The 22,045-nt window shown below is 47.2% G+C and overlaps 1 protein-coding gene across 3 annotated transcripts in view; it reads right to left on the bottom strand.

Moving 5' to 3' along the window:
• Nucleotides 1–1,127: 1,127 nt before the first annotated feature.
• The window catches only part of tubd1 (tubulin, delta 1), a 42,762-nt gene continuing 21,844 nt past the window's right edge, over nt 1,128–22,045 (bottom strand). For 2 of the 3 annotated variants that reach the window (XM_070896522.1, XM_070896523.1), the window contains 5 exons: nt 16,527–16,758; nt 8,945–9,109; nt 4,153–4,293; nt 2,676–2,859; nt 1,128–1,490 (listed from right to left, as the gene is read on the bottom strand). In XM_070896522.1, the coding sequence (XP_070752623.1) occupies nt 1,382–1,490; nt 2,676–2,859; nt 4,153–4,293; nt 8,945–9,109; nt 16,527–16,758 (831 nt within the window). In that variant the 3' untranslated portion in view covers nt 1,128–1,381. The remainder of the gene's footprint in view (nt 1,491–2,675; nt 2,860–4,152; nt 4,294–8,944; nt 9,110–16,526; nt 16,759–22,045) is intronic. The other variant, XM_070896524.1, reaches the window with a different exon arrangement.

The following is a 22,045-nucleotide window of genomic DNA, read 5'->3' as shown; positions in this document are numbered from 1 at the left end:
ATCAAATATCCTCTCAACCTTCTCTGCTCTAAAGAGATCAATTCCAGCTTTTCTAATCTCGTCACAGAACTGAAGTCCCTCATCTCTAGCTCTGGTCAATCTCCCCTGCACCCTCTCCCAGGCCCCGACATCCTTCCTAAAGCTTGGTGCTCAGAATTGGCTACAATCCTCCAGCTGGGGCCGAACCAGTGATGTATAAAGGTTTAGCACGCACTCCTTGCTTTTCTACTCTATGCCTCTGTTTATAAAGCCCAGGATCCCATATGACACTTTTAACAGCCTCCTCACCTTGCACTGCCACCTTCAGCGATATGTGTACAGACACCCCCAGGTCTCCCTGTTCCTGCACCCCCTTTAAAATGTACCCTTTAGTTTATATTGCTTCTCCTCATTCTTCCGGCCAAACTCGCTCCTGAATCTCAGAGACATGGGCTGGACGAACACCTTCTGGCGCACATCTAGAAGTTCTGAATTAAGAAGGACTCATATCTTGTAGGTCACAGGTCTCGGCTGCAACAAAGAGAAACCAAAGCACCCTTTTCCCCTTTGCAATGCAGGACTCAAAGGTTATTTATAATAGCTGTTAACTCTTCTTTATAAACTGAGTTCTTTGTTCTGGTCGCTGCTGTGCGACTGTCTGCTGCTTATGGCCCCAGGATTCCATCGGGTGACATCCTGCAACTTCCCATTGTTCCACGGCAGAAGCATCTCTTCCCTATGACATAATCGCAGTTTAGAAATGTAGTGAGAGAGAGAGAGAGAGAGAGAGAGAGAGAGAGAGAGAGAGAGAGAGAGAATTGTTTATAATGTCCCATCAACGGCACAGTACATGGGGGCTTTCTTCTGCTTCTTCCCCTTGTTACCTTAAAGGTTCTGACTCCTCCTGGAATATTTCACAGCTGCTAATAACCTTCCCATACCTTGCCAAAACACAGCGAAAGTCAACAGGCTGTATCTCAGCCTGTCCTTGGGCCACTCGTCACTGAGGGGCTGCAGCATGGGAGCAGAGCTCGACTGTTCACTGTTCACTGGACCAGCAATCCAGTGATTGCTGGAGACTTCAGTTAGGCTCAGCAGAGATTTACTGATTGTAGACACTTATGAGAAAATTGTTAGACACAAACTACAAATGTTGTAATTCTTTATATTACATTATATTCTTTACAATATTGTACAACTTTTAAATACAACAAATACCAATTCAAAAGCCACAAGGGTTACCTGTCGGGAATTGAAGCTGGAGTGAGTTATGGGCGAGTCAAACTATTCTTCGAATTGTCTACCTCGTCACGAGGAGCAGGAAAATGTCACAAGCTCGCATGCAATTTAAATATAATTATACACATCTTACACCAAGGATTCAGGTCCTGTAAGGTCCCCTTTATAATCCAAGGTTGGAATAACTTGCAATGACCTGCTCCATAGTTGTAAAACTGTCCAGAAAATCCTCTTCTGAGATTCCGTGCTTCACATACTGATGCACATACGCCCTAAACAACAAAGTCACAAAATCAAAAAATCCTGAACAGATGAAAATAAAGATCTGGAAAACATAAATGTAATTTTTGGCTAAACTAAAATGATTTCTAGGCCTATACGGTGACAGTGGTAGTTTTCCTGGGACACATACCGCCAGCTAACAGAAACTAAGATTAAAAAGTAAATAAATAAATAGTAAGTAAAAAAGCTGGCGTCAGACATGGCAATAACAAGGACACTGAGCAGAGCGGGCTCACACATCCCATCGAGCACACGGGTGTGGAGTGGAGGCACCGATCTCACACACGGGAAGGTGCAAAATAATCAGGGGAGAGTCACAGCTGATTTATAGTCTCCAGCAACACTGGGCATTAGCAAAGGCTGATTTTTTATTCCTTAACGCAGCACGCACGTCTGCACGAGCCCCCGGCCTGCGAGCACCATCGGAGCAGGCCGGGGAGTGGAAGGAGCGGTGGCGGCCTAGCCCAGCAGGCTGAGTGGCCCCCAGCCTGCGAGCACCAGGGAGCAGCACGTGCTGGAGCAGGAGAGCAATGGCAGTGAAAAGTGATGTCATCAAGATCCAGGTCGGTGATTGGAGCGTGGGAAGGAGCGGCGAGGTCGGGGCGAAGGACCGGCGAGAGATTGTAGAGGGACGTGATCAGGGCACAGGAGAGGCGCGAGTTTGGGGCCCAGAAGAGGTGAGGGCCCAGGGGCAGCACGGGCCAGCCCACACTACGACATGTGTGCGCAGAGCTGATCTCCAGTCGTCTTGGTTAACCCTTGCTACTGGACCAAGCCCTCGCTCTGTCAAGCCCGTGTGGTGGCTGGTGTGCAACGGTCATCCCACGTTAAAAAATCCACGCACTGGCATCTTCCACCCTTCAACATGTAATTCGGACCTGGAATTTTAGGTCCTTCATTGAAACACCTGTGAACTTTTTGACGTGGAAGCAAGTCATCCTCGATTCGAGGGACTGCCTATGATGATGATGATGATGATGATGATGATAGCAAAGGCTGGTGCAAGCTGCAAACCGCTCCTCTCGTCACAAGCCAGAGGGACAAAGGGGAGAAAATTACAGGAAAAAGCAAATAAATTACCTCCATAAAATGTAAATAAAGGGCATTAAAAAGTAAATGAATAGTAGAAAACTATGCAGGGAACTTGTATTTCAACACCACAAATTAATACCAACCTGGAGGCAAACATGTCCCAAGCTTTGGTCACAGCAGTGTCCAGGGGCTGCAGGAGGCTCTGGCTGTTGCTGACAACAGTCGCTGATTTCTCATACTTGTTGAAGGGCTGGGAGGTGCTCCATATGCTGAGGGCAGAAGCTGCAGGCATCCAGGAGGTGTACAGTACCTGCTCTTTAAAAGCACCTGAAAAAGCACATCATCATCCCGGGTTAACCAAGTGCCAGACTGGGGCCAGGGGAAGGATGTTTCAGGAGGAGGGTCCAGCCACAAGTTTAAAGTCGAGACAAGAGCTCAGAACTAGAAGCAGGTTTTTCCCACACAGTGAAAATTGCTCCAGTGCTACTGTTACTTGTTTGCTTTCTTTTAAAGTTATTGCTGTACAAAACTGTACATAACCGCACATAGTTTATTTAGTTTATAGCTTTTTAATACTCAAGTTAGTCATGATGTTGCAATTTAATATCTCAAATTCTGAAAACCAAATAAGTTAAAGCACTGAGCAGATCTGTGCAATCTTTTGTTTCAGTCCCACCGATTCAAACCGTTTGTAAATGCTGTGATGGGAAAGGATGTACAATTCCAGATGTCCACTAACTGATACCCCAAACTGTTTCTGGTGTGAAATTCAGATTTGCTGTGCAAAGATTCTGAAGGAGAATAACATGGATTAATATCCAGATTAGCAGAGGTGCCCATTTATGGAGTGCTCCGAACACTTGGCCGACCATCGGGATCAGAGAGTAACGGGATCCGGGGCTCAATGGTCGCTTCTCATCAGAAAAGAACAAGTTTGAATTCTGGCATTTCATCCTTCCAAGGTACATAAAAGGAGTACATGGTAGGATATGGGGGAAGAGCAGGAGAATGCACAATGCTGGTAGAAAGAGGAAGTGGGAGTGACAGAAGGAGGAGGAGAGGAAGAGGAAGAGCAGGGAAAAAAAGGAGAATTTATTGAACTGATCACATCCTGAATTTCTATTTTTATAGCTACTGATGTTCTGTGAGCCAATGTGCACACAAAGTCTTAACAGCAGAGGAGATGAATGAGCAGTCTATTGGTTGTTGGTGCTGTCTGTAGAACTTCAAGTAAAGCCCTGGGTTCTAGAACATCCGCCTGAACCACTGCATCAAGCAGATGGGGACTGAATTTAACGTCTCATCAGAAAGATGGTACCTACAAAGATGTAGCACTCCCTCAGTGCTGCACTGAGGTGTCAGCCTAGACTATGTTTTCCAGTTCTAGAGTGAAAACATAGAAAAATAGGTGCAGGAGTACGCCATTCGGCCCTTCGAGCTTGCACCACCATTTAATAAGATCATGGCTGATCATTCCTTCAGTAACCCTTTCCTGCTTTCTCTCCATACCCCTTGATCCCCTTGGGACTTGAACCCACAGCTACTACCAGCCATGCCAAGTTAGCGCTCAATTAAACCCTGTGATCCTGTGTAGATGTGAAGATGACAAACTTGACTCACTTGTGTCAGCGTCCTGCACCTCCTTCCCTCGCAATATCAGCAGGTTGGCCAGAGAGGTATTGAAGTGTAGCTTCCTGTTCCGGGAAGGTTCTGCAGCTGGAGGCAGTCCTGTTACAGGCAGCGTCACTCGCCAGTCAATACCTGAAACAGATCCAGGCCATATATGGAGATGTGCCCCCTGTTTGTGCACTGACACTTTCAAACATACTTCTCGTGCTGGACAGGAAACTAAATACTTGCATAAAAAACAGAACAGACTTGAGTGCCTGAGTGGTGGTCTCTTGTTCCTGTTTCACAGGCTTGAGGAGTTGAATGGCCTCCTCCTGTTCCTGTGTACAGCACGTTAACCTCAGTACTGCCCTCCGACAGTACAGCGCTCCCTCAGTACTGCCCCTCCGACAGTGCGGCACTCCCTCAGTACTGTCCCTCCGACAGTGCAGCACTCCCTCAGTACTGCCCCTCCGACAGTGCGGCGCTCCCTCAGTACTGCCCCTCCGACAGTGCGGCGCTCCCTCAGTACTGTCCCTCCGACAGTGCGGCGCTCCCTCAGTACTGTCCCTCCAACAGTGCAGCGCTCCCTCAGTACTGACCCTCCAACAGTGCAGCACTCCCTCATTACTGCCCCTCCGACAGCATAGCGCTCACTCAGTACTGCAGTAGACCCTGAGCTCAAACTCTGATGAGGGACTTGAACCCACACCTTTCTGAGATGAAGGTATGAGTGCTACCAACAGAGCCACACTAACCTACAACATTGCAGAACATTAGTGCTGGTGCCCATCAGAAACAAGTCACAAGTACCAAAACTCTGCCCCTGCTTTGTGTGGCAAAAGACCTCACCTTTACTTACCTAGGTACCCTGCTGAGATCAAGGAAGTGCAATTAAGCAGTTACAATGGAGGTGACGCCACTGTCTTAGTGCAGTGGGACCATTCTCCTGGACCCTTGGTGCAATGCTCTTTTATTGTGAAAATTAAACCACCGTGAATGTTTGTCATATTTATTCCAAAATAGTACAAAAATGATCAGGTGCAAAATTAAAACCATGTTAAAATTTTTATCAAACCCTCTCCTGTGACAATGCAAAGCACCATCATTTACATCGAGCCTGTCTCTAACTGGGTAGCCTTCATTTCAATATACCCAGGCTGGCGGGCCAAGCCACTGCAAATCATTTCTCTCAGAAATGACAATTAACTCAAGTGTGTACAGTTAGTAATGGTGAAAATGATCATTGGTTGAAGTAATATTCGATAACCACATGCTTTTGTGTCACAATCAGCGTTAATAATTGTACACTTCTGAACTGCATTTCATCAAAGTTGTTGGCTGAAGGAAACTCTACATTCAGTGTGGGTGTGGGTTCGTGTTCCTGCCAGTTGTTGAGGATTCTCCCATCTAAATGTCTGCTTTACACATCCATCAACCTTTCCTCGACATGCCAACTTGCCTCATCCAATACAGAGATTCCAAGTTTTAAACTCAACTCAGTCTGAGTTTGCAATGTGAGATTTTGTGCGTGATTTGGTTGGGGAGGGTGTGCAATGTGCGATTCATGGTGCCCATTCTGTTCCCCACCCCCCCCGGTGCCCATCCTGTCCCCGCCGCAGTGCCCATCCTGTCCCCTCACCCCCCCCCACTGCGGTGCCCATCCTGTTCCCCACCCCCCCCCCCGCGGTGCCCGTCCTGTCCCCCCCCGCAGTGCCCGTCCTGTCCCCTCACCCCCCCCCGCAGTGCCCATCCTGTCCCCTCACCCCCCCCCCCCCCCCGCAGTGCCCATCCTGTCCTGTCCCCTCACCCCCCCCCCCCACCGCGGTGCCCATCCTGTTCCTCACAACCACCCCCCCCCCCCCCGCGGTGCCCGTCCTGTCCCCCCCCCGCAGTGCCCGTCCTGCCCCCCCCCCCCCCCACCACGGTGCTATGCTCGAGAAATTCAGAGTGCGATTCACTCCGCTAACACCGCTCACGACTCCAGGATCTCCCTGGAGAGCAAAGATAACCAGCGGCTTTCTCTTCTCCACAAACAATCATCTCCTTAAACACCTCTCCCCTGCCTCCGTCACTCTCTCTTACAAGTGCAAGGAGCTCTGGGACTTTGTCACGAAGATGGAGACCAGCTGTTCAGCTGCTTTCCCCCCTCGCCTTGCCCAGTCTACTCCTTGCCCTGAACCCACGTCTCTCATTTCACTCCCAAATACCCTCGTCTACATCATCCATATACACTGGGAACCCTTCCATACGTATGCTGCTAACACTGAGCTCAGCCTTTTCATTACCCGTTTTGATCTCTCAACTACCTCTCTGAATCAGGCTGCATGTCCAATATTCAATCTTGGGCACTGTCTTCTGCTCCCAACACAAACTCCGCACCTCTGGCACGGATTGCAGCCCCCTCCTCGGCCATTGTCTCAGGGTAAACCATCGCCTGCCTCAACCCTTCTGCTGCTGAAACCCTCATCCATACTTTTGTTACTTCCAGAACTTGATTATGTCAATGCTTTTCTGGATGACATTCCATCCTAAACTTTAGCTCATCCAAATCTCTGCCGGCAATATTCAATTCTACACCAAGTTCCACTCACCTGTCACCACTGTTCCCTCCAAGGTGCGCTGCTGCGCACACGTCCCAGAGCTCACTTGCACTTCAAATTAAATCTGTAGAGAATTGGACTGCCGGGCAGCTGGAGCTGGGGAGGGGCCCAATACACAATGGTCCGGAATGCAGACAGAGTCGTTAGCGAGTGTTGCGACTGCTGAGCCGATCCCAATTGGAAAGCAACAAGAGAGTTGGGGCAGCGGCCACAGGACGAGGAGTGGGTGAGGGGTTGGTTGTGTCGCTCGCTGAAAAGTTCCACGTGCTGCAGGCAGTAGCTGTAGAGGAGCCGGTTGCCATGGTGATGAGGGCAGCGTCTCCTTCCTTCTCCTTTGGCGCCACAGTTCCAGGGGCCCGAGTTACACAAACTGCGGTCCACACGGGCCAGTCCGGAGCGGGCCATTCCGAGCCGGGGCCAGTCCGGAGCGGGCCATTGCGAGCCGGGGCCAGTCCGGAGCGGGCCATTCCGAGCCGGGGCCAGTCCGGAGCGGGCCATTGCGAGCCGGGGCCAGTCCGGAGCAGGCCATTCCGAGCCGGGGCCAGTCCGGAGCGGGCCATTGCGAGCCAGGGCCAGTCCGGAGCGGGCCATTCCAAGCCGGGGCCAGTCCGGAGCGGACCATTCCGAACCGGGGCCAGTCCGAGCCGGGGCCAGTCCGGAGCGGGTCATTCCGGGCCGGGCCATTCCGGGCCGGGGCCAGTCCGGAGCGGGCCATTCCGGGCCGGGGCCAGTCCGGAGCGGGCCATTCCGAGCCGGGGCCAGTCCGGAGCGGGCCATTCCGAGCCGGGGCCAGTCCGGAGCGGGCCATTCCGAGCCGGGGCCAGTCCGGAGCGGGCCATTCCGGCTCAGTGTAGTCAGCCGCCGCTATGGGGCTGGACGAAGCTTTAACAATGGGTGGGGAGATAACCCCTTGTACCTCAGCTTATTAAACCTGTACAGGTGAGCGAGACGCTGAGTTTTACCTGCACCAGGTGAGCAAGAAGGGACTTTGTTGCTGTCGGATATCAGACTGCAGATGGGTTTGTAAGATCAGACTTTCAATCATTGAGTGAAGTAAGGCAGTATTTTAGCAGAAGGAAGAAGAATGATTAACACAAGTTTAACTTTTATTTGCTACTGTTTAATAAATCCAATATTGCACCAGGGGTGAATTTATGGTTTTAATCTTGTTGCTGATGAAAGTTAATAAAAACCTTAATAACATAAAAAGTGGGGCAGATTGAAGCCTTCTTTTGAAAGTCAGACTTGTGTGGTCAGGCTTATATTTTTAGAACTGTTCAGACACCTCACTTTCTCCAGGCCAACCCAATGAGCAGCTCTGTCTGCTGAAGGATTCAAATTGCCGGCGGGGGGGGGGGGGGGGGGGGGGGGTAATTTTACTGTAAACAAACTTGCGGAATGGGCATGTAAATGACAAATGAATTTCCATATAGATAAGGGTGAGGTGGTGCATTTTGGTAGGAGGAATAAAGAGGCCGCATACTCCTTGGTAAATAAGAGACTAAATGGGGAGAGGTGCAAAGGGATCTCGGGGTATAGATTCACAAATCATTAAAAGTAGCAACACAGGTTGAAAAAGCCATAAAAGTGCAAATAAAGCACAGGGGCTCATTTCTAGAGGAGTAGAATTCAAAAGCAGAGAAGTTACGTTAAACTTGAATCGACCCTTGTCTGATTGTCGCATGACTTGAGACGTGGGCTGGTAATATGGCATTCTGTATATATGCTTTGAAGTCGTTGCTGTTGCTGCCATTGTTGGTGTAAACGTTGCCCACGGATGAAGAGGTTGTGGCCCACTCAGTACAAAACCGAACACTGCCCGTCACCCTCATAACTGGTTCCTAGTCTCCCAAAGTCTCAAATGTAAAACGCTCATCCTTGTGTTTAAATCTCTCCATGGCTTCACCCTTCCCCATCTCTGTAACCTCCTCCGCCCTCCACCACCCCAACTCTCCGTTCCTCTGACTCTGGCGCTTTGTGCATCCTCTCCATTAGTGGCTGCACCATCAGGCGTCTAGGCCCCATATTCTGGAACTCCCTCCCTAAACCTCTCTGCCTCCCTCACCTCCTTTAAGATCCCCCTTAAAACCTCCTTGGTCGCCCCTCCCAATATCTCCTCCTGTGGCGCTGTGAAGCCATGAGGATGCTTTTCCAAGTTAAAGGCACGATATAAATGCACGTTGTTGAAGACAATCACTAACCTGCTTCCATTTTAGTGTTGGCGATCAGCATTTGTCGCAGGTGCTTCAAAAGCGCTGGCCAGGTAAACGTGCTGAATTGCAGAGATGTGTCTGACATCTGTGGGATAGTCATCATGCTCAGTAATTTATACTCTGGATGTGTCACCAAACTCTCCAGAAGATCACCTGCAGACAGACGAAAAGCAACGGTCAGTTGCTAACTTTGGGATGACTGATTTATGCCCAGGTCTGCAGTTGACTGTGATAATCCAATATTTTCTGTTAGACTGAGGCTAGGGGAAAAGCCAAAGCCCGCAGAGGGGGACAACAGCAAGGTGGGAAGCAAGAAGAGATAAATGATTGATTAGTGGTTAGACAGAGCCAGCCTGCAGATTGTAGGAAAGAGGACTAAGGGAGGACTAAGGGAGGTCTGGAGGTTGTGGTCTGTATAGAAAGACATGGTGCAATGACTGAGTGAGGCACTGAGGGCACACCCTCTTGTACCAACCTCCTGTGGTATCGTTCACCTGTGTTCCAATGCATTGTCCAGCAGAACACTTCATTTTCCGTCATTTCTGGGGTAGTCTTTTCCCCTCAGTGACATGGGGTCAGGTTCCACATGTACGCTTATGACACCCAGCTCTACCCCACCGCCGCCTCTTTTAATCCCTGTGCAGAGTTCCTTAGGGCAGTGTCCTAGGCCCAAACATCTTCAGCTGCTTCATCAATGACATTCCCTCCATCATAAGGTCAGAAGTTTAGAATGTTTACTGAAGATTAGTGTTCAGTTCCAATCGCAACTCCTCAGATAATGTAGCATCCCATGTCCACATGCAAGGCCGGGACAATGTCCGCGCTGCACAAGTGCCAGCCAATGACCATCTCCAACAAGATCAAGTTTAACCACCTCCCCATGACATTCAACGGCAATACCACCATCGAATGCCCCATCATCAACATCCTGGGGGTCACCATTGACCAGAAACTTACCTGGACCAGCCACATAAATACTGTGGCTACAAGAGCAGGTCAGAGGCTGGGTATTCTGCAGCAAGTGTCTCACCTCCTGACTCCCCAAAGCCTTTCCACCATCTACAAGGCATAAGTCAGGAGTGTGATAGAATACTCTCCACTTGCCTGGACAAGGGCAGCAGGCGCATGGGAACACCATCACCTCCAAGTTCCTCTCCAAGTCACACACCATCCTGACTTGGAAATATTATCGCTGTTCCGTCATCATCACTGGGTCAAAATCCTCGAACTCGCTACCTAACAGCACTGTGGGAGTACCTTCACCTCACAGACTGTAGCAGTTCCTCACCACCTTCTCAAGGGCAATAAATGCTGGCCTTTACAGCGACACCCACATCCCAAGAATGAGTAATAATAAGACCGCTTGTCCAGCATCCTGGATAAGCTGCCAAGGAACACAGGAACCTACCTCCATAGGAACACAGGAACATAGAAAATAGGAGCATGAATAGGCCATTCGGCCCTTCGAGCCTGCACCGCCATTCAATATGTTCATGGCTGATCCTCTATCTCAACACCACATTCCCGCTTTCTCCCCATACCCCTTGATGCCTTTTGTGTCTAGAAATCTATCTATCTCCCTCTTAAATATATTCCATGACTTGGCCTCCACAGCCTTCTGTAGTAGAGAATTCCACAGGTTCACCACCCTCTGGGTGAAAAAATTTCTCATCTCAGTCCTAAATTTCCTACCCCGTATCCTGAGACTGTGACCCCTTGTTCTAGACTTACCAGCCAGGGGAAACATCCTCCCCGCATCCAGTCTATCCAACCCAGTCAGAATTTTATAAGTTTCAATGAGATTCCCTCGTTCTTCTAAACTATAGTGAATACAGGCCTAGTCGACCCAATCTCTCCTCATACGACAGGCCTGCCATCCCAGGAATCAGTCTGGTGAACCTACGTTGTACTCCCTCTGTGGCAAGTATATCCTTTTTTTTAGGTAAGGAGACCAAAACTGCACACAATACTCCAGGCCCTGTATAACTGTAGTAAGACATCCTTGCTCCTGTACTCAAATCCTCTTGCAATGAAGGCTTCCTTTTGCCTTCCTAACTGCTTGCTGAACCTGCATGTTTGCTTACAATGACAGGTGTACAAGGTCACCCAGGTCCCGCTGTACATCGACACTTCCCAAGCCATCACCATTTAAATAATACTTTGTCCTTATGTTTTTCCCACCAAAGTGGATAGATAACACGTTATACTGCATCTGCCATGTGTTTGCCCACTCATGCAACCTATCTAAATCGCCTTGCAGCATCTTTGCATCCTCCTGAAAATCCCACCTAGTTTTGTGCCGTCAGCAAACTTGGAAATATTACATTTGGTTCCCTCATCCAAATCATTTATATATATTGTGAATAGCTGGGGCCCCAGCACTGATCCCTGTGGTACCCCACTAGTCACTGCCCACCACCCCGAAAAAGACCCACTTATTTCTACTCCCTGTTTCCTGTCAGTTAATCAATTTTCAATCCATGCCAATACATTATCCCCAATCCTATGTGCTTTAATGTTGCACACTAACTTCTTATGTGGGACTTTATCAAAGGCCTTCTAAAAATCCAAATACACGACATCTATTCTATCAGTTACATCCTCAAAAAACTCCAGTAGGTTTGTCAAACATGATTTTCCTTTCATAAACTTTGTTTAATCCCGTTGATATTATCTAAGTGTGCCGTTATCACATCCTTTATAATAGACTCTAGCATTTTCCCGACTACTGATGTCAGGCTAACCGGTCGGTAGTTCCCTGTTTTCTCTCTCCCTCCTTTTTTAAATAGTGGGGTTACATTTGCCACCCTCCAATCTGCAGGAACTGTTCTGTAATCTATAGAATTTTGGAAGATGACAACCAATGCATCTACTATTTCCAAGGCTACCTCTTTTAGTACTCTGGAATGCAGATCATCAGGCCCTGGGGAGTTAACTGCCTTCAGTCCCATTAGTTCCTCCAGCATTATTTTCTTACTAATAATCATTTCCTTTAATTCCTCTTGCTCACTAGACCCTTGGCTCCCTAGCATTTCTGGGACATTATTTGTGTCCTCTTCCGTGAAGACAGAACCAAAGTATTTATTTAATTGTTCTGCCATTTCCTTGTTCCCCATTATAAATTCTCCCATTTCTGTCTGTAAAGGACCTACATTTGTCTTCACTAATCTTTTTCTTTTTATGTACTTGTAGAAACTTTTGCAGTCGGTTTTTATGTTCCTTAAAGTTTACTCTCATACTCTATTTTTCCCCTCTTAATCAATCTCTTGGTCCTATTTTGCTGAATTCTAAACTGTTCCCAATCCTCAGGCTTGCTACTTTTTCTGGCAACTTTGTATAACTCCTCTTTGGATCTAATACTATCCTTAATGTCTTTTGTTAGCCATGGTTGGGCCACTTTTCCTTTTGTGTTTTTACGCCAGAAAGGAATGTATAACTGTTGCAATTCATGCATTCGTTCCTTAAATATTAGCCATTGCCTATCCACCGTCATGCCTTTTAATGAATCTTCCCAATCTATCATAACCAACAGGAGTAGGCCATTTCAGCCCTCGAACCTGTTCCGACATTCAATGTGATCATGGCTGACCTGTGTCTTAACTGCATACAGTTGCCTTTGGGCCTCAATACCTTTGGTTCACAAAAGTCTATCAATCTCCAATTTAAAACCTAACATCAATTGCTGTTAGTGGAAAAGAGTTCCAAACTGCCACAATCCTGTCTGTGTAAAAGTGTTTCTTAATTTCACCCCTGAAAGATCTGGCTCTAATTTTTCGACTCCCGCCCTCTAGTCCTTGACTCCCCAACTACTGAAATAGTTTCTCTCCAGCTATCCTATCTGTTCCCCTTAATATCTTGAAAACTTTGATCAGATCACTCTTTAATCTTCTAAATTCTAGGGAATATAAGCCTAATTTGTGTAATCTCTCTCTTGGGAGTCCGGGTATCGTTCAGGTAAACCTACGCTGCACTCCCTCCGAGGCCAATATATCCTTCCTCAGATGTGGTGCCCAGAACTGCTCACAGTGCTCCAGGTGTGGGCTTACCAGGGCTTTTGTACAGCTGCAGCATAACCTCTACCCCCTTGTATTCTAGTCCTCCAGATATAAAGGCCAGCATTCCATTAGGCTTTTCGATTAGTTTCTGTACTTGTTTATGACATTTTAATGATCTATGTACCTGGACCCCCAAGTCTCTTTGGACCTCCACTGTTTTTAAGCTTTTCACCATTTAGAAATTACCCTGTTCGATCCTTTGTAGGTCCTAAATGGATGACCTCACATTTGCCTACACTGAAATCCATTTGTCATCGTTTGGCCCATTCACTTAATCTATCGATGCTGTAGACCATGTACAGTATACAGTAAGACATCTCAAATCGCTGGAGAAATTCCAGCAACGCTGTTCCCTCAAGATCCTGCAAATCCCCTGGGAGGATAGATGCATAAACGTCAGTGTTCTCGATCAGGCCAACATCCCCAGCATCGAAGCACTGACCACACTTGACCAGCATCGCTGGGCGGGCCACATCGTCCGCATGTCCGACACAAGACTCCCAAAGCAAGCGCTCTACTCTGAACTCCTACAGGGCAAGTGAGCCCCAGGTGGGCCGAGGACATGTTTCAAGGACACCTTCAAAGCCTCCTTGATAAAGTGCAACATCCCCACCGACACCTGGGAGTCCCTGGCCAAAAGACTGCTCTAAGTGGAGGAAGAACATCTGGGAGGGCGTTGAGCACCTCGAGTCTCGTCACCGAGAGCATGCAGAATCCAAGCGCAGACAGCGGAAGGAGCATGCGGCAAACCTGTCCCACCCTCCCCTTCCCTCAACCACTGTCTGTCCCACCTGTGACAGGGACTGTAACTCCCGTATTGGACTGTACAGTCACCTGAGAACTCACTTTTAGAATGGAAACAAGTCTTCCTCGATTTCGAGAGACTGCCTATGATGATGGTGACGATGTCCCTTTGTAATTTTATGCTTTCATCTACACTGCCTACAATGCCACCTATCTTTGTGTCATCAGAAAATGTGGATATATGGCTTTCTATGCCATAATTTAAGTCGTTAATACTACAAATTGTTGAGCCCCCAATGCAGATCCCTGTGGGACACTACTAGTCACATCCTGCCAATTCGAGTACCTATGCATTATCCCTACTGTCTCCTGCCGCTTAACCAGGTCAATAATTTGCCCTCAATTCCATGGGCTTCTACCTTAGCTTACAGTCTCTCATGAGGAACTTTATCAAATGCTTTCTGGAAGTCCATTATAAATAACATCCATAGACCGCTCCCTGTCCACTACTTTAGTCACCTCCTCAAAACATTCTATCATGTTTGTCAGGCATGATCTACCTTTCACAAACCCATGCTGGCTCTCTCTCATCAACTGAACATTTTCAAGGTGTTCAGTCACTCTATCCTTAATCGTGGAGTCTAGCAGTTTCCCCACAGACATTAGGCTAACTGGTCTATCATTCCCTGATATCCCTTTCTCACCATTCTTAAACAGCGGAGTGATGTGCAATTTTCCAATCTAAATGAACGGTTCATAAATCAAGAGATCTTTCGAAGATTATAAGTTAGGGCATCTGCAATGTGCTCACCTACCTCCTTTAAACCCCTGGGATGGAAATCATCTGTTCCTGGGGATTTGTCACTCTTTAGCCCCATTATTTTCTGCATTATTCCAGTTAAACATTGGGAGGACTGAAGCCAGTGTGTTCAGCCCCCTCCACAAGCTCCATACATTGGCCACAGATTCCATCCTCCTGCCCAGCTATTGTCACAGCTTCAAGCCAACTGTTTCACAACTACTAAACAAAACACACTATTCTGTCCTGTACAAGAACCTGTTCAGGTCTCAGTTAAAATACTGTGTACAGTTTTGGTCTGCTCACATGGTGGGTGATATGGAGACTTTGTAAAGAGTTCAGAGGAGAGTCACTGGATTCATTCCCAGTTCAAAGCATCAGAGTTATCCAGAAAGGCTCAATGAGCTGGGACTACACTTTCGAGAAGTGTAGACTTACAGGTGATCTGATCAAGGTTTATCAAATGAAGATGGGAATAGGTTCTGTTCGAGTAGGGGTCATAATTTTAAGTTGTATAAGGCCAGATCTAGATTAGATTTGAGGTGGTGGTTCATTTACCATAAAATATTGGACTCTGGACCAGGCCGCCGTATCGTGCGGTGGATACTGATTTGCTAAATTTCCTCAAGCAAGAGCTGGACCTGTTTCCGGCTGGGCCGGACCTCACCTTGTACAAGAGGTTGGTAGAGTACAACATTAACCAGGGCCAGAGTGAGCTCCTGGACTAGTTTTGATCATCTACGTGGATCGGAGGGGAATGTTCCAGGTTTCATAGACTGAATCACAGAACGGTTACAGCACAGGAGGCCATTCGGCCCGTCGAGCCCGTGCCGGCTCTCTGCAAGAGCACTTCAGCCAATCCCACTCCCCCACCCTTTCCCCGTAGCCTTCAATTTTTTTTCTTCTAGTACTTATCCAATTTCCTTTTGAAAGCCACGATTGAATCTGCTCCACCACCCTTTCAGGCAGTGCTTTCCAGATCCTAACCACTCACTGCATAAAAAGGTTTTCCCCTCATGTAGCCTTTTGTTCTTTTGCCAATCATCTTAAATCTGTGTTCTCTGGGTCTCGACCCTTCTGCCAATGGGAACAGTTTCTCTCTACCTACCCTGTCTAGCCCTCTCATGATTTTGAAAGGTTTTTTTCCCAAATGCCCAGGGTTTTTAATTTGGTTATTGCCTCTCCCAGGAGATGCCATGGTTCCGGGAGGGGTATGTCTGTATCGTGATGCTTGCGTGGGACAGTTTAATAGGACTTTGCCTGTCTCAATTTTAGACAGAAGAAATTTTAGACAGACATTGATAGCCCAATTGTTAGAAATGGTGATATGATCTGAAATATTCAGTGACATCCTGCTACACACCTGAAGTGATTGAATCAAAAATTACAGTAGTTGTGGAGGCTGCTTACAGTGACCTGGCCTAACAAAAGGCAGTCAAACCCACTGAGACTTCAGCAACCCGATTTAACTGAAGCGTGAGAGAGCACACAGGAGAGTGAGCGTGCGTACTCTCATGCACTCATGAGAGTGTGCTGTGCGAGAGATAAAGAATCCCTGCATGCAAAGGAAAGTGTAAGGGAATGCACAAGAGAAAACGTGAGCGATAGTGAGCATGAGTGCACACACGCGCAAAGGGAAAGAGTGTGCATGTGCAAGTGAGAGTGAGCACATCAGAGAGAACATGTGTGTGTTATGGGGCTGGGGCTGAGTAACTCTTACAGTTCACATAAGTACTCACTGGCTATGTGTAATGTGGTTAAATGCTTTAGCAATTGGTTGAAACATTCCCTAGATTAGAGGAATGATACTTTCACATCATGAAACTTCAGCCTCCTAGTGACAAATATTCCCATTTTCCTGAGTAAATGAAGAACAATCTACATCTTACTTACCTGACGAGAAAGTTACTACAGCCTGGGGAAAAGAATGAAAGGAAAAGAGCACTGTGGATAAAACTGTGTTGCTTCTTACCGAGAGGATTTGTGCCATATTCCAACATATCCCAATTGGTGTATGCTGGCTGCAAGATATTCCCGAGCTGGTGAGCAATTACTTTATTGATGTCTGTGAAGGAGATCTGCTTTATGTTCATCAGCTGGGAGCAAATCTTGTGAACAGTGTCATTCTCGTGAATGAGAAGCCCATCCGACGATCGATACAAGTGAGACAGTGTCAGCACTGCGTTATAATTCTGGACAATAACCTGGCAAAGAACAAAATGCTCCTTCAGAGAAAAAGAAATGTAAAAACACAAAAAGGCCAAATGGCCTCTGCATTATCCAGGCCAAAGGGCAAGATCGGATTACCTTGCTAGCCTTTCCCTTCACACCAATTATACTCTCAACATGGTGCGTAGGCCAATAACAACCTAACTCAGCAACTCATTCCGAGGAGCAAGTTATGAGAGAAGACGAACAGCCTGAGCGTTTCTGTACTTGTAACTTGGGAGTAGCTCCGAAAGGTATAAAAATCAGCAGTTTTTCAGAGCACACAGTGATCTGCACAGAGGTCTTAAACGGAGTGGAGTTAAACAGAGTGGTTGATTCGGGAATTTGGAAAGAGTGGGACTTTGGAGAATAGGGGAAGATTACAAATAGGTAAGTGATATTTCAGAGAGGCAACGGACCTGCGTGGGAGCAGCAGCGGGAGCGGAGGTGGAGGCTTAAAAGGCAACATTCGAAAGGGACGTCAGTGATTAAAAGTGACGTCGGCACAAGGGAAGTAGCTAATTGGGAAGTGTTTTTTTTTCCCTGTGTTAAGTTAGTACTTAAGTCTTTAAATAAAGGTTAGTTAAATCAGCTGATTGCTGAGTAGTTGCTGGGTGTGTTTTGCTAAGGTTTAGAGTTTATTTCTGCTTGATAGTTCCAAGTGTAACTAGAGAGATGACAGTGCAGCTCAGTCCCATAGATTACACATCCTGTGGCATGTGGGAAGTCCTGGACGCTTCGTGCAGCTGGGACGACCACGTGTGCAGGAGGTGTCTCCAGCTCCAGTTTTGGAGTTTGAGCGGCGGCTGGAGTCACTGCGGTGCATCCGTGAGACTGAGAGTTACGTGGGTAACACGTTTCTAGAGGTGGTCACCCCGCAGCTTAAGAGTGAGCAGACAGAAGAGGAGGACCAGGCAGATAGTGCAGGAGTGCCCCGAGTCCATCTCGCTCTCCAATCGGTATTCTCTTCTCAGTACCAATGGGGGCAACGGTGGCTCTGGGGAGTGCAGCCAGAGCCAAGACTACGGTACCACGGGGGGCTCAGCTGCACGGAGGGGAGGGGGGTGAGGAGGAAGAAGAATGGAAGAGCTATAGTGGTAGGCGATTCAATACCCAGGGGAGCAGACAGGCGTTTCTGCGGCCGCAGACATGACTCCAGGATGGTATGTTGCCTCCCCGGTGCCAGGGTCAAGGATGTCACTGAGCGGCTGCAGGGCATTCTGGGGGGGAAGAGGGTGAACAGCCAGAGGCCGTGGTCCATATCGGGACCAATGACAGAGGTAGAAAGAGGGATGAGGTCCTTCAGGCAGAGTTTAGGGAGCTAGGTGATTAAAAAGCAGGACCTCAAAAGGTAGTAATCTCCGGATTACTCCCGGCGCCACGAGCTAGTGAGTACAGAAATAGGAGGATAGAGCAGATGAATACGTGGCTGGAGAGATGGTGCAGGAGGGAGGGCTTTAGACCGTTTCTGGGGGAGGTGGGACCTGCACAAGCCGGATGGGTTGCACCTCAACAGAGCCGGGACCAATATCCTCGCGGGGGGTGGGGTTGCTGGTGCTGTTGGGGGGGGGTTTAAATTAGATTGGCAGGGGGATGGGAACCTGAATGTAAAAGCTCTTTGTCTAAACGCCTGTCTGCTCCCCTGACTATTTGTAACAAAATAGATGACTTGACGACACAAATAGATACAAATGGGTATGATCTGATTGCCATTACAGAGATGTGGTTGCAAAGACTGGGAACTAAATATTCAGGGGTATTTGACAATTCGGAAGGACAGATAGACAGGAAAAGGAGGTGGGGTAGCACAGTTAATAAAGGATGAGATCAGTGCATTAGTGAGAAACGATATTGGCTCAGAGGATCAAGATATTGAACTAGTTTGGGTGGAGGTAAGGAATAATAAGGGGAAAAAGTCACTGGTGGGCGTAGTCTATAGGCCCCCTAACAGTAGCTACACTGTTGGGCGGAGTATAAATCAAGAAATAATGGAGGCTTGTAATAAAGGAACTGCAATAATCATGGGCGATTTTAACCTTCATATTGATTGAACAAAGCAAATTGGCCAGGGTAGCCTTGAGGAGGAGTTCATACAGTGTATCCGGGATAGTTTCCTTGAACAGTATGTTGCGGAACCAACCGGGGAACAGGCTTAGATCTGGTACTGTATAATGAGGCAGGATTATTAAACGATCTCGGAGTAAAGGATCCTCTGGGAATGAGTGACCATAATATGGTTGAATTTCAAATTCAGTTGGAGGGTGAGAAAGTTGGTTCTCAAACCAGTGTCCTAAGCTTAAATAAAGGAGATGACAAAGGTATTCCAACAGTTTATCGACTCTGGATCAGTCCCTATGGACTGGAGGGTAGCTAATGTAACACCACTTTTTAAAAAAGGAGGGAAAGAGAAAACAGGTAATTATAGGCCGGTTAGCCTGACATCAGTAGTGGGGAAAATGTTTGAATCAATCATTAAGAATGAAATAGCAGCGCATTTGGAAAGCAGTGACAGGATCGGTCCAAGTCAGCATGGATTTATGAAAGGGAAATCATGCTTGACGAATCTTCTGGAATTTTTTGAGGATGTAACTAGCAGAGTGGACAAGGGAGAACCAGTGGATGTGGTGTATTTGGACTTTCAAAAGGCTTCAGACAAGGTCCCGCACAAGAGATTAGTGTGCAAAATCAAAGCGCATGGTATTAGGGGTAACGTATTGACGTGGATAGAGAACTGGTTGGCAGACAGGAAGCAGAGGATAAACGGATCCTTTTCAGAATGGCAGGCAGTGACTAGTGGAGTGCCGCAGGGCTCAGTGCTGGGACCCCAGCTCTTTACAATATATATTTTACCGATTTAGATGAGGGAATTGAGTGTAACATCTCCAAGTTTGCGGATGACACTAAACTGGGTGGCGGTGTGAGCTGTGAGGAGGATGCTAAGAGGCTGCAGGGTGACTTGGACAGGTTAGGTGAGTGGGCAAATGCATGGCAGATGCAGTATAATGTGGATAAATGTGAGGTTATCCATTTTGGGGGCAAAAACACGAAGGCAGAATATTATCTGAATGGCGGCAGATTAGGAAAAGGGAAGGTGCAACGAGACCTGGGTGTCATGGTTCATCAGTCACTGAAAGTGGGCATGCAGGTACAGCAGGCGGTGAAGGCGGCAAATGGTATGTTGACCTTCATAGCTAGGGGATTTGAGTATAGGAGCAGGGAGGTCTTACTGCAGTTGTACAGGGCCTTGGTGAGGCCTCACCTGAAATATTGTGTTAGTTTTGGTCTCCTAATCTGAGGAAGGACGTTCTTGCTATTGAGCAAGTGCAGCGAAGGTTCACCAGACTGATTCCAAGGATGGCTGGACTGTCATATGAGGAGAGACTGGATCAACTGGGCCTTTATTCACTGGAGTTTAGAAGGATGAGAGGGGATCTCATAGAAACGTATAAGATTCTGACGGGACTGGACAGGTTAGATGCGGGAAGAATGTTCCCGATGTTGGGGAAGTCCAGAACCAGGGGGCATAGTCTTAGGATAAGGGGTAGGCCATTTAGGACTGAGATGAGGAGAAACTTCTTCACTCAGAGAGTTGTTAACCTATGGAATTCCATGCCGCAGAGAGTTGTTGGTGCCAGTTCATTGGATATATTCAAGAGGGAGTTAGATATGGCTCTTATGGCTAAGGGGATCAAGGGGTATGGAGAGAAAGCAGGAAAGGGGTACTGAGGGAATGATCAGCCATGATCTTATTGAATGGCGTTGCAGGCTCGAAGGGCCGAATGTCCTCCTCCTGCACCTATTTTCTATGTTTCTATGTATGAGGGCAGAGATGGCTAAAGTGGACTGGGAAAATAGACTAAAGAATGGGACAGTTGATGAGCAGTGGAAGATATTTAAGGAGATATTTCATAACACGCAACAAAAATATATCCCAATGAGAAGGAAAGACTAAGAGAAGGGATAGTCATCGTGGCTAACTAATGTAAGGGATATACAGTTATAACAGGCAAAGAGCAGGCAGATAGGTGGTCAGAACACAATTTTGAAGGTAGTGAACTGATCAGTTTTAGGAGGGTCTGACGAATCGGTGATGGTGTGGATTATAATTGCCTATTGTATGTAACACTTGATTATGTAGATATAGCACACTTATAATGAAGTAAAACTGTATGGTTAAATCATCCTTAACCTTAGTAACACAATGAAATAGCAGAAATCAACAGTTACAATTTTGATTAGAGGTCTCTAAGAGCCAAGAAAGCCAGTATTTGGGAACAGTTACTTCAGGCATCATATAGACTATGGCACAGGGCAAATCACAGAACTTATAAAAAGTAAATTAGAATCACTGCATTTATTTCCTGGTTTGCTGTCTGAGAATTATTTAATGTGATTGGCTGCTTAGCTAGCTTGATGATTTCACTGTTGCTGGAGGCTTAGGATCTGCTTGATTTGACGCCAGATTTAAATAAAGATCGGGACAGCTCAAATTCACGCCACAGAGATCACTGTATCTTTGTGGGCAGCTTTCTTTGAGGTCAGCGGTGATCCACTTTGGTGGTAAAAACAGAGAGACAGACTATTATCTGAATGGTGACAGATTAGGAAAAGGGGAGGTGCAACAAGACCTGGGTGTCATGGTACATCAGTCATTGAAGGTTGGCATGCAGGTACAGCAGGCGGTTAAGAAAGCAAATGGCATGTTGGCCTTCATAGCGAGGGGATTTGAGTACAGGGGCAGGGAGGCCTTATTGCAGTTGTACAGAGCCTTGGTGAGGCCTCACCTGGAATATTGTGTTCAGTTTTGGTCTCCTAATCTGAGGAAGGACGTTCTTGCTATTGAGGGAGTGCAGCGAAGGTTCACCAGACTGATTCCCGGGATGGCGGGACTAACATATCAAGAAAGACCGGATCAACTGGGCTTGTATTCACTGGAGTTCAGAAGAATGAGAGGGGATCTCATAGAAACGTTTAAAATTCTGACGGGTTTAGACAGGTTAGATGCAGGAAGAATGTTCTCGATGTTGGGGAAGTCCAGAACCAGAGGTCACAGTCTAAGGATAAGGGGTATGCCATTTAAGACCGAGATGAGGAGAAACTTCTTTACCCAGAGAGTGGTGAACCTGTGGAATTCTCTACCACAGAAAGTTGTTGAGGCCAATTCACTAAATATATTCAAAAAGGAGTTAGATGTAGTCCTTACTACTAGGGGGATCAAGGGGTATGGCGAGAAAGCAGGAATGGGGTACTGAAGTTGCATGTTCAGCCATGAACTCATTGAAT

Source organism: Pristiophorus japonicus, chromosome 12, assembly GCF_044704955.1.
Source record: "Pristiophorus japonicus isolate sPriJap1 chromosome 12, sPriJap1.hap1, whole genome shotgun sequence".
NCBI lineage: Eukaryota > Metazoa > Chordata > Chondrichthyes > Pristiophoridae > Pristiophorus > Pristiophorus japonicus.
This window is presented reverse-complemented; position numbering and strand designations above follow the sequence as displayed.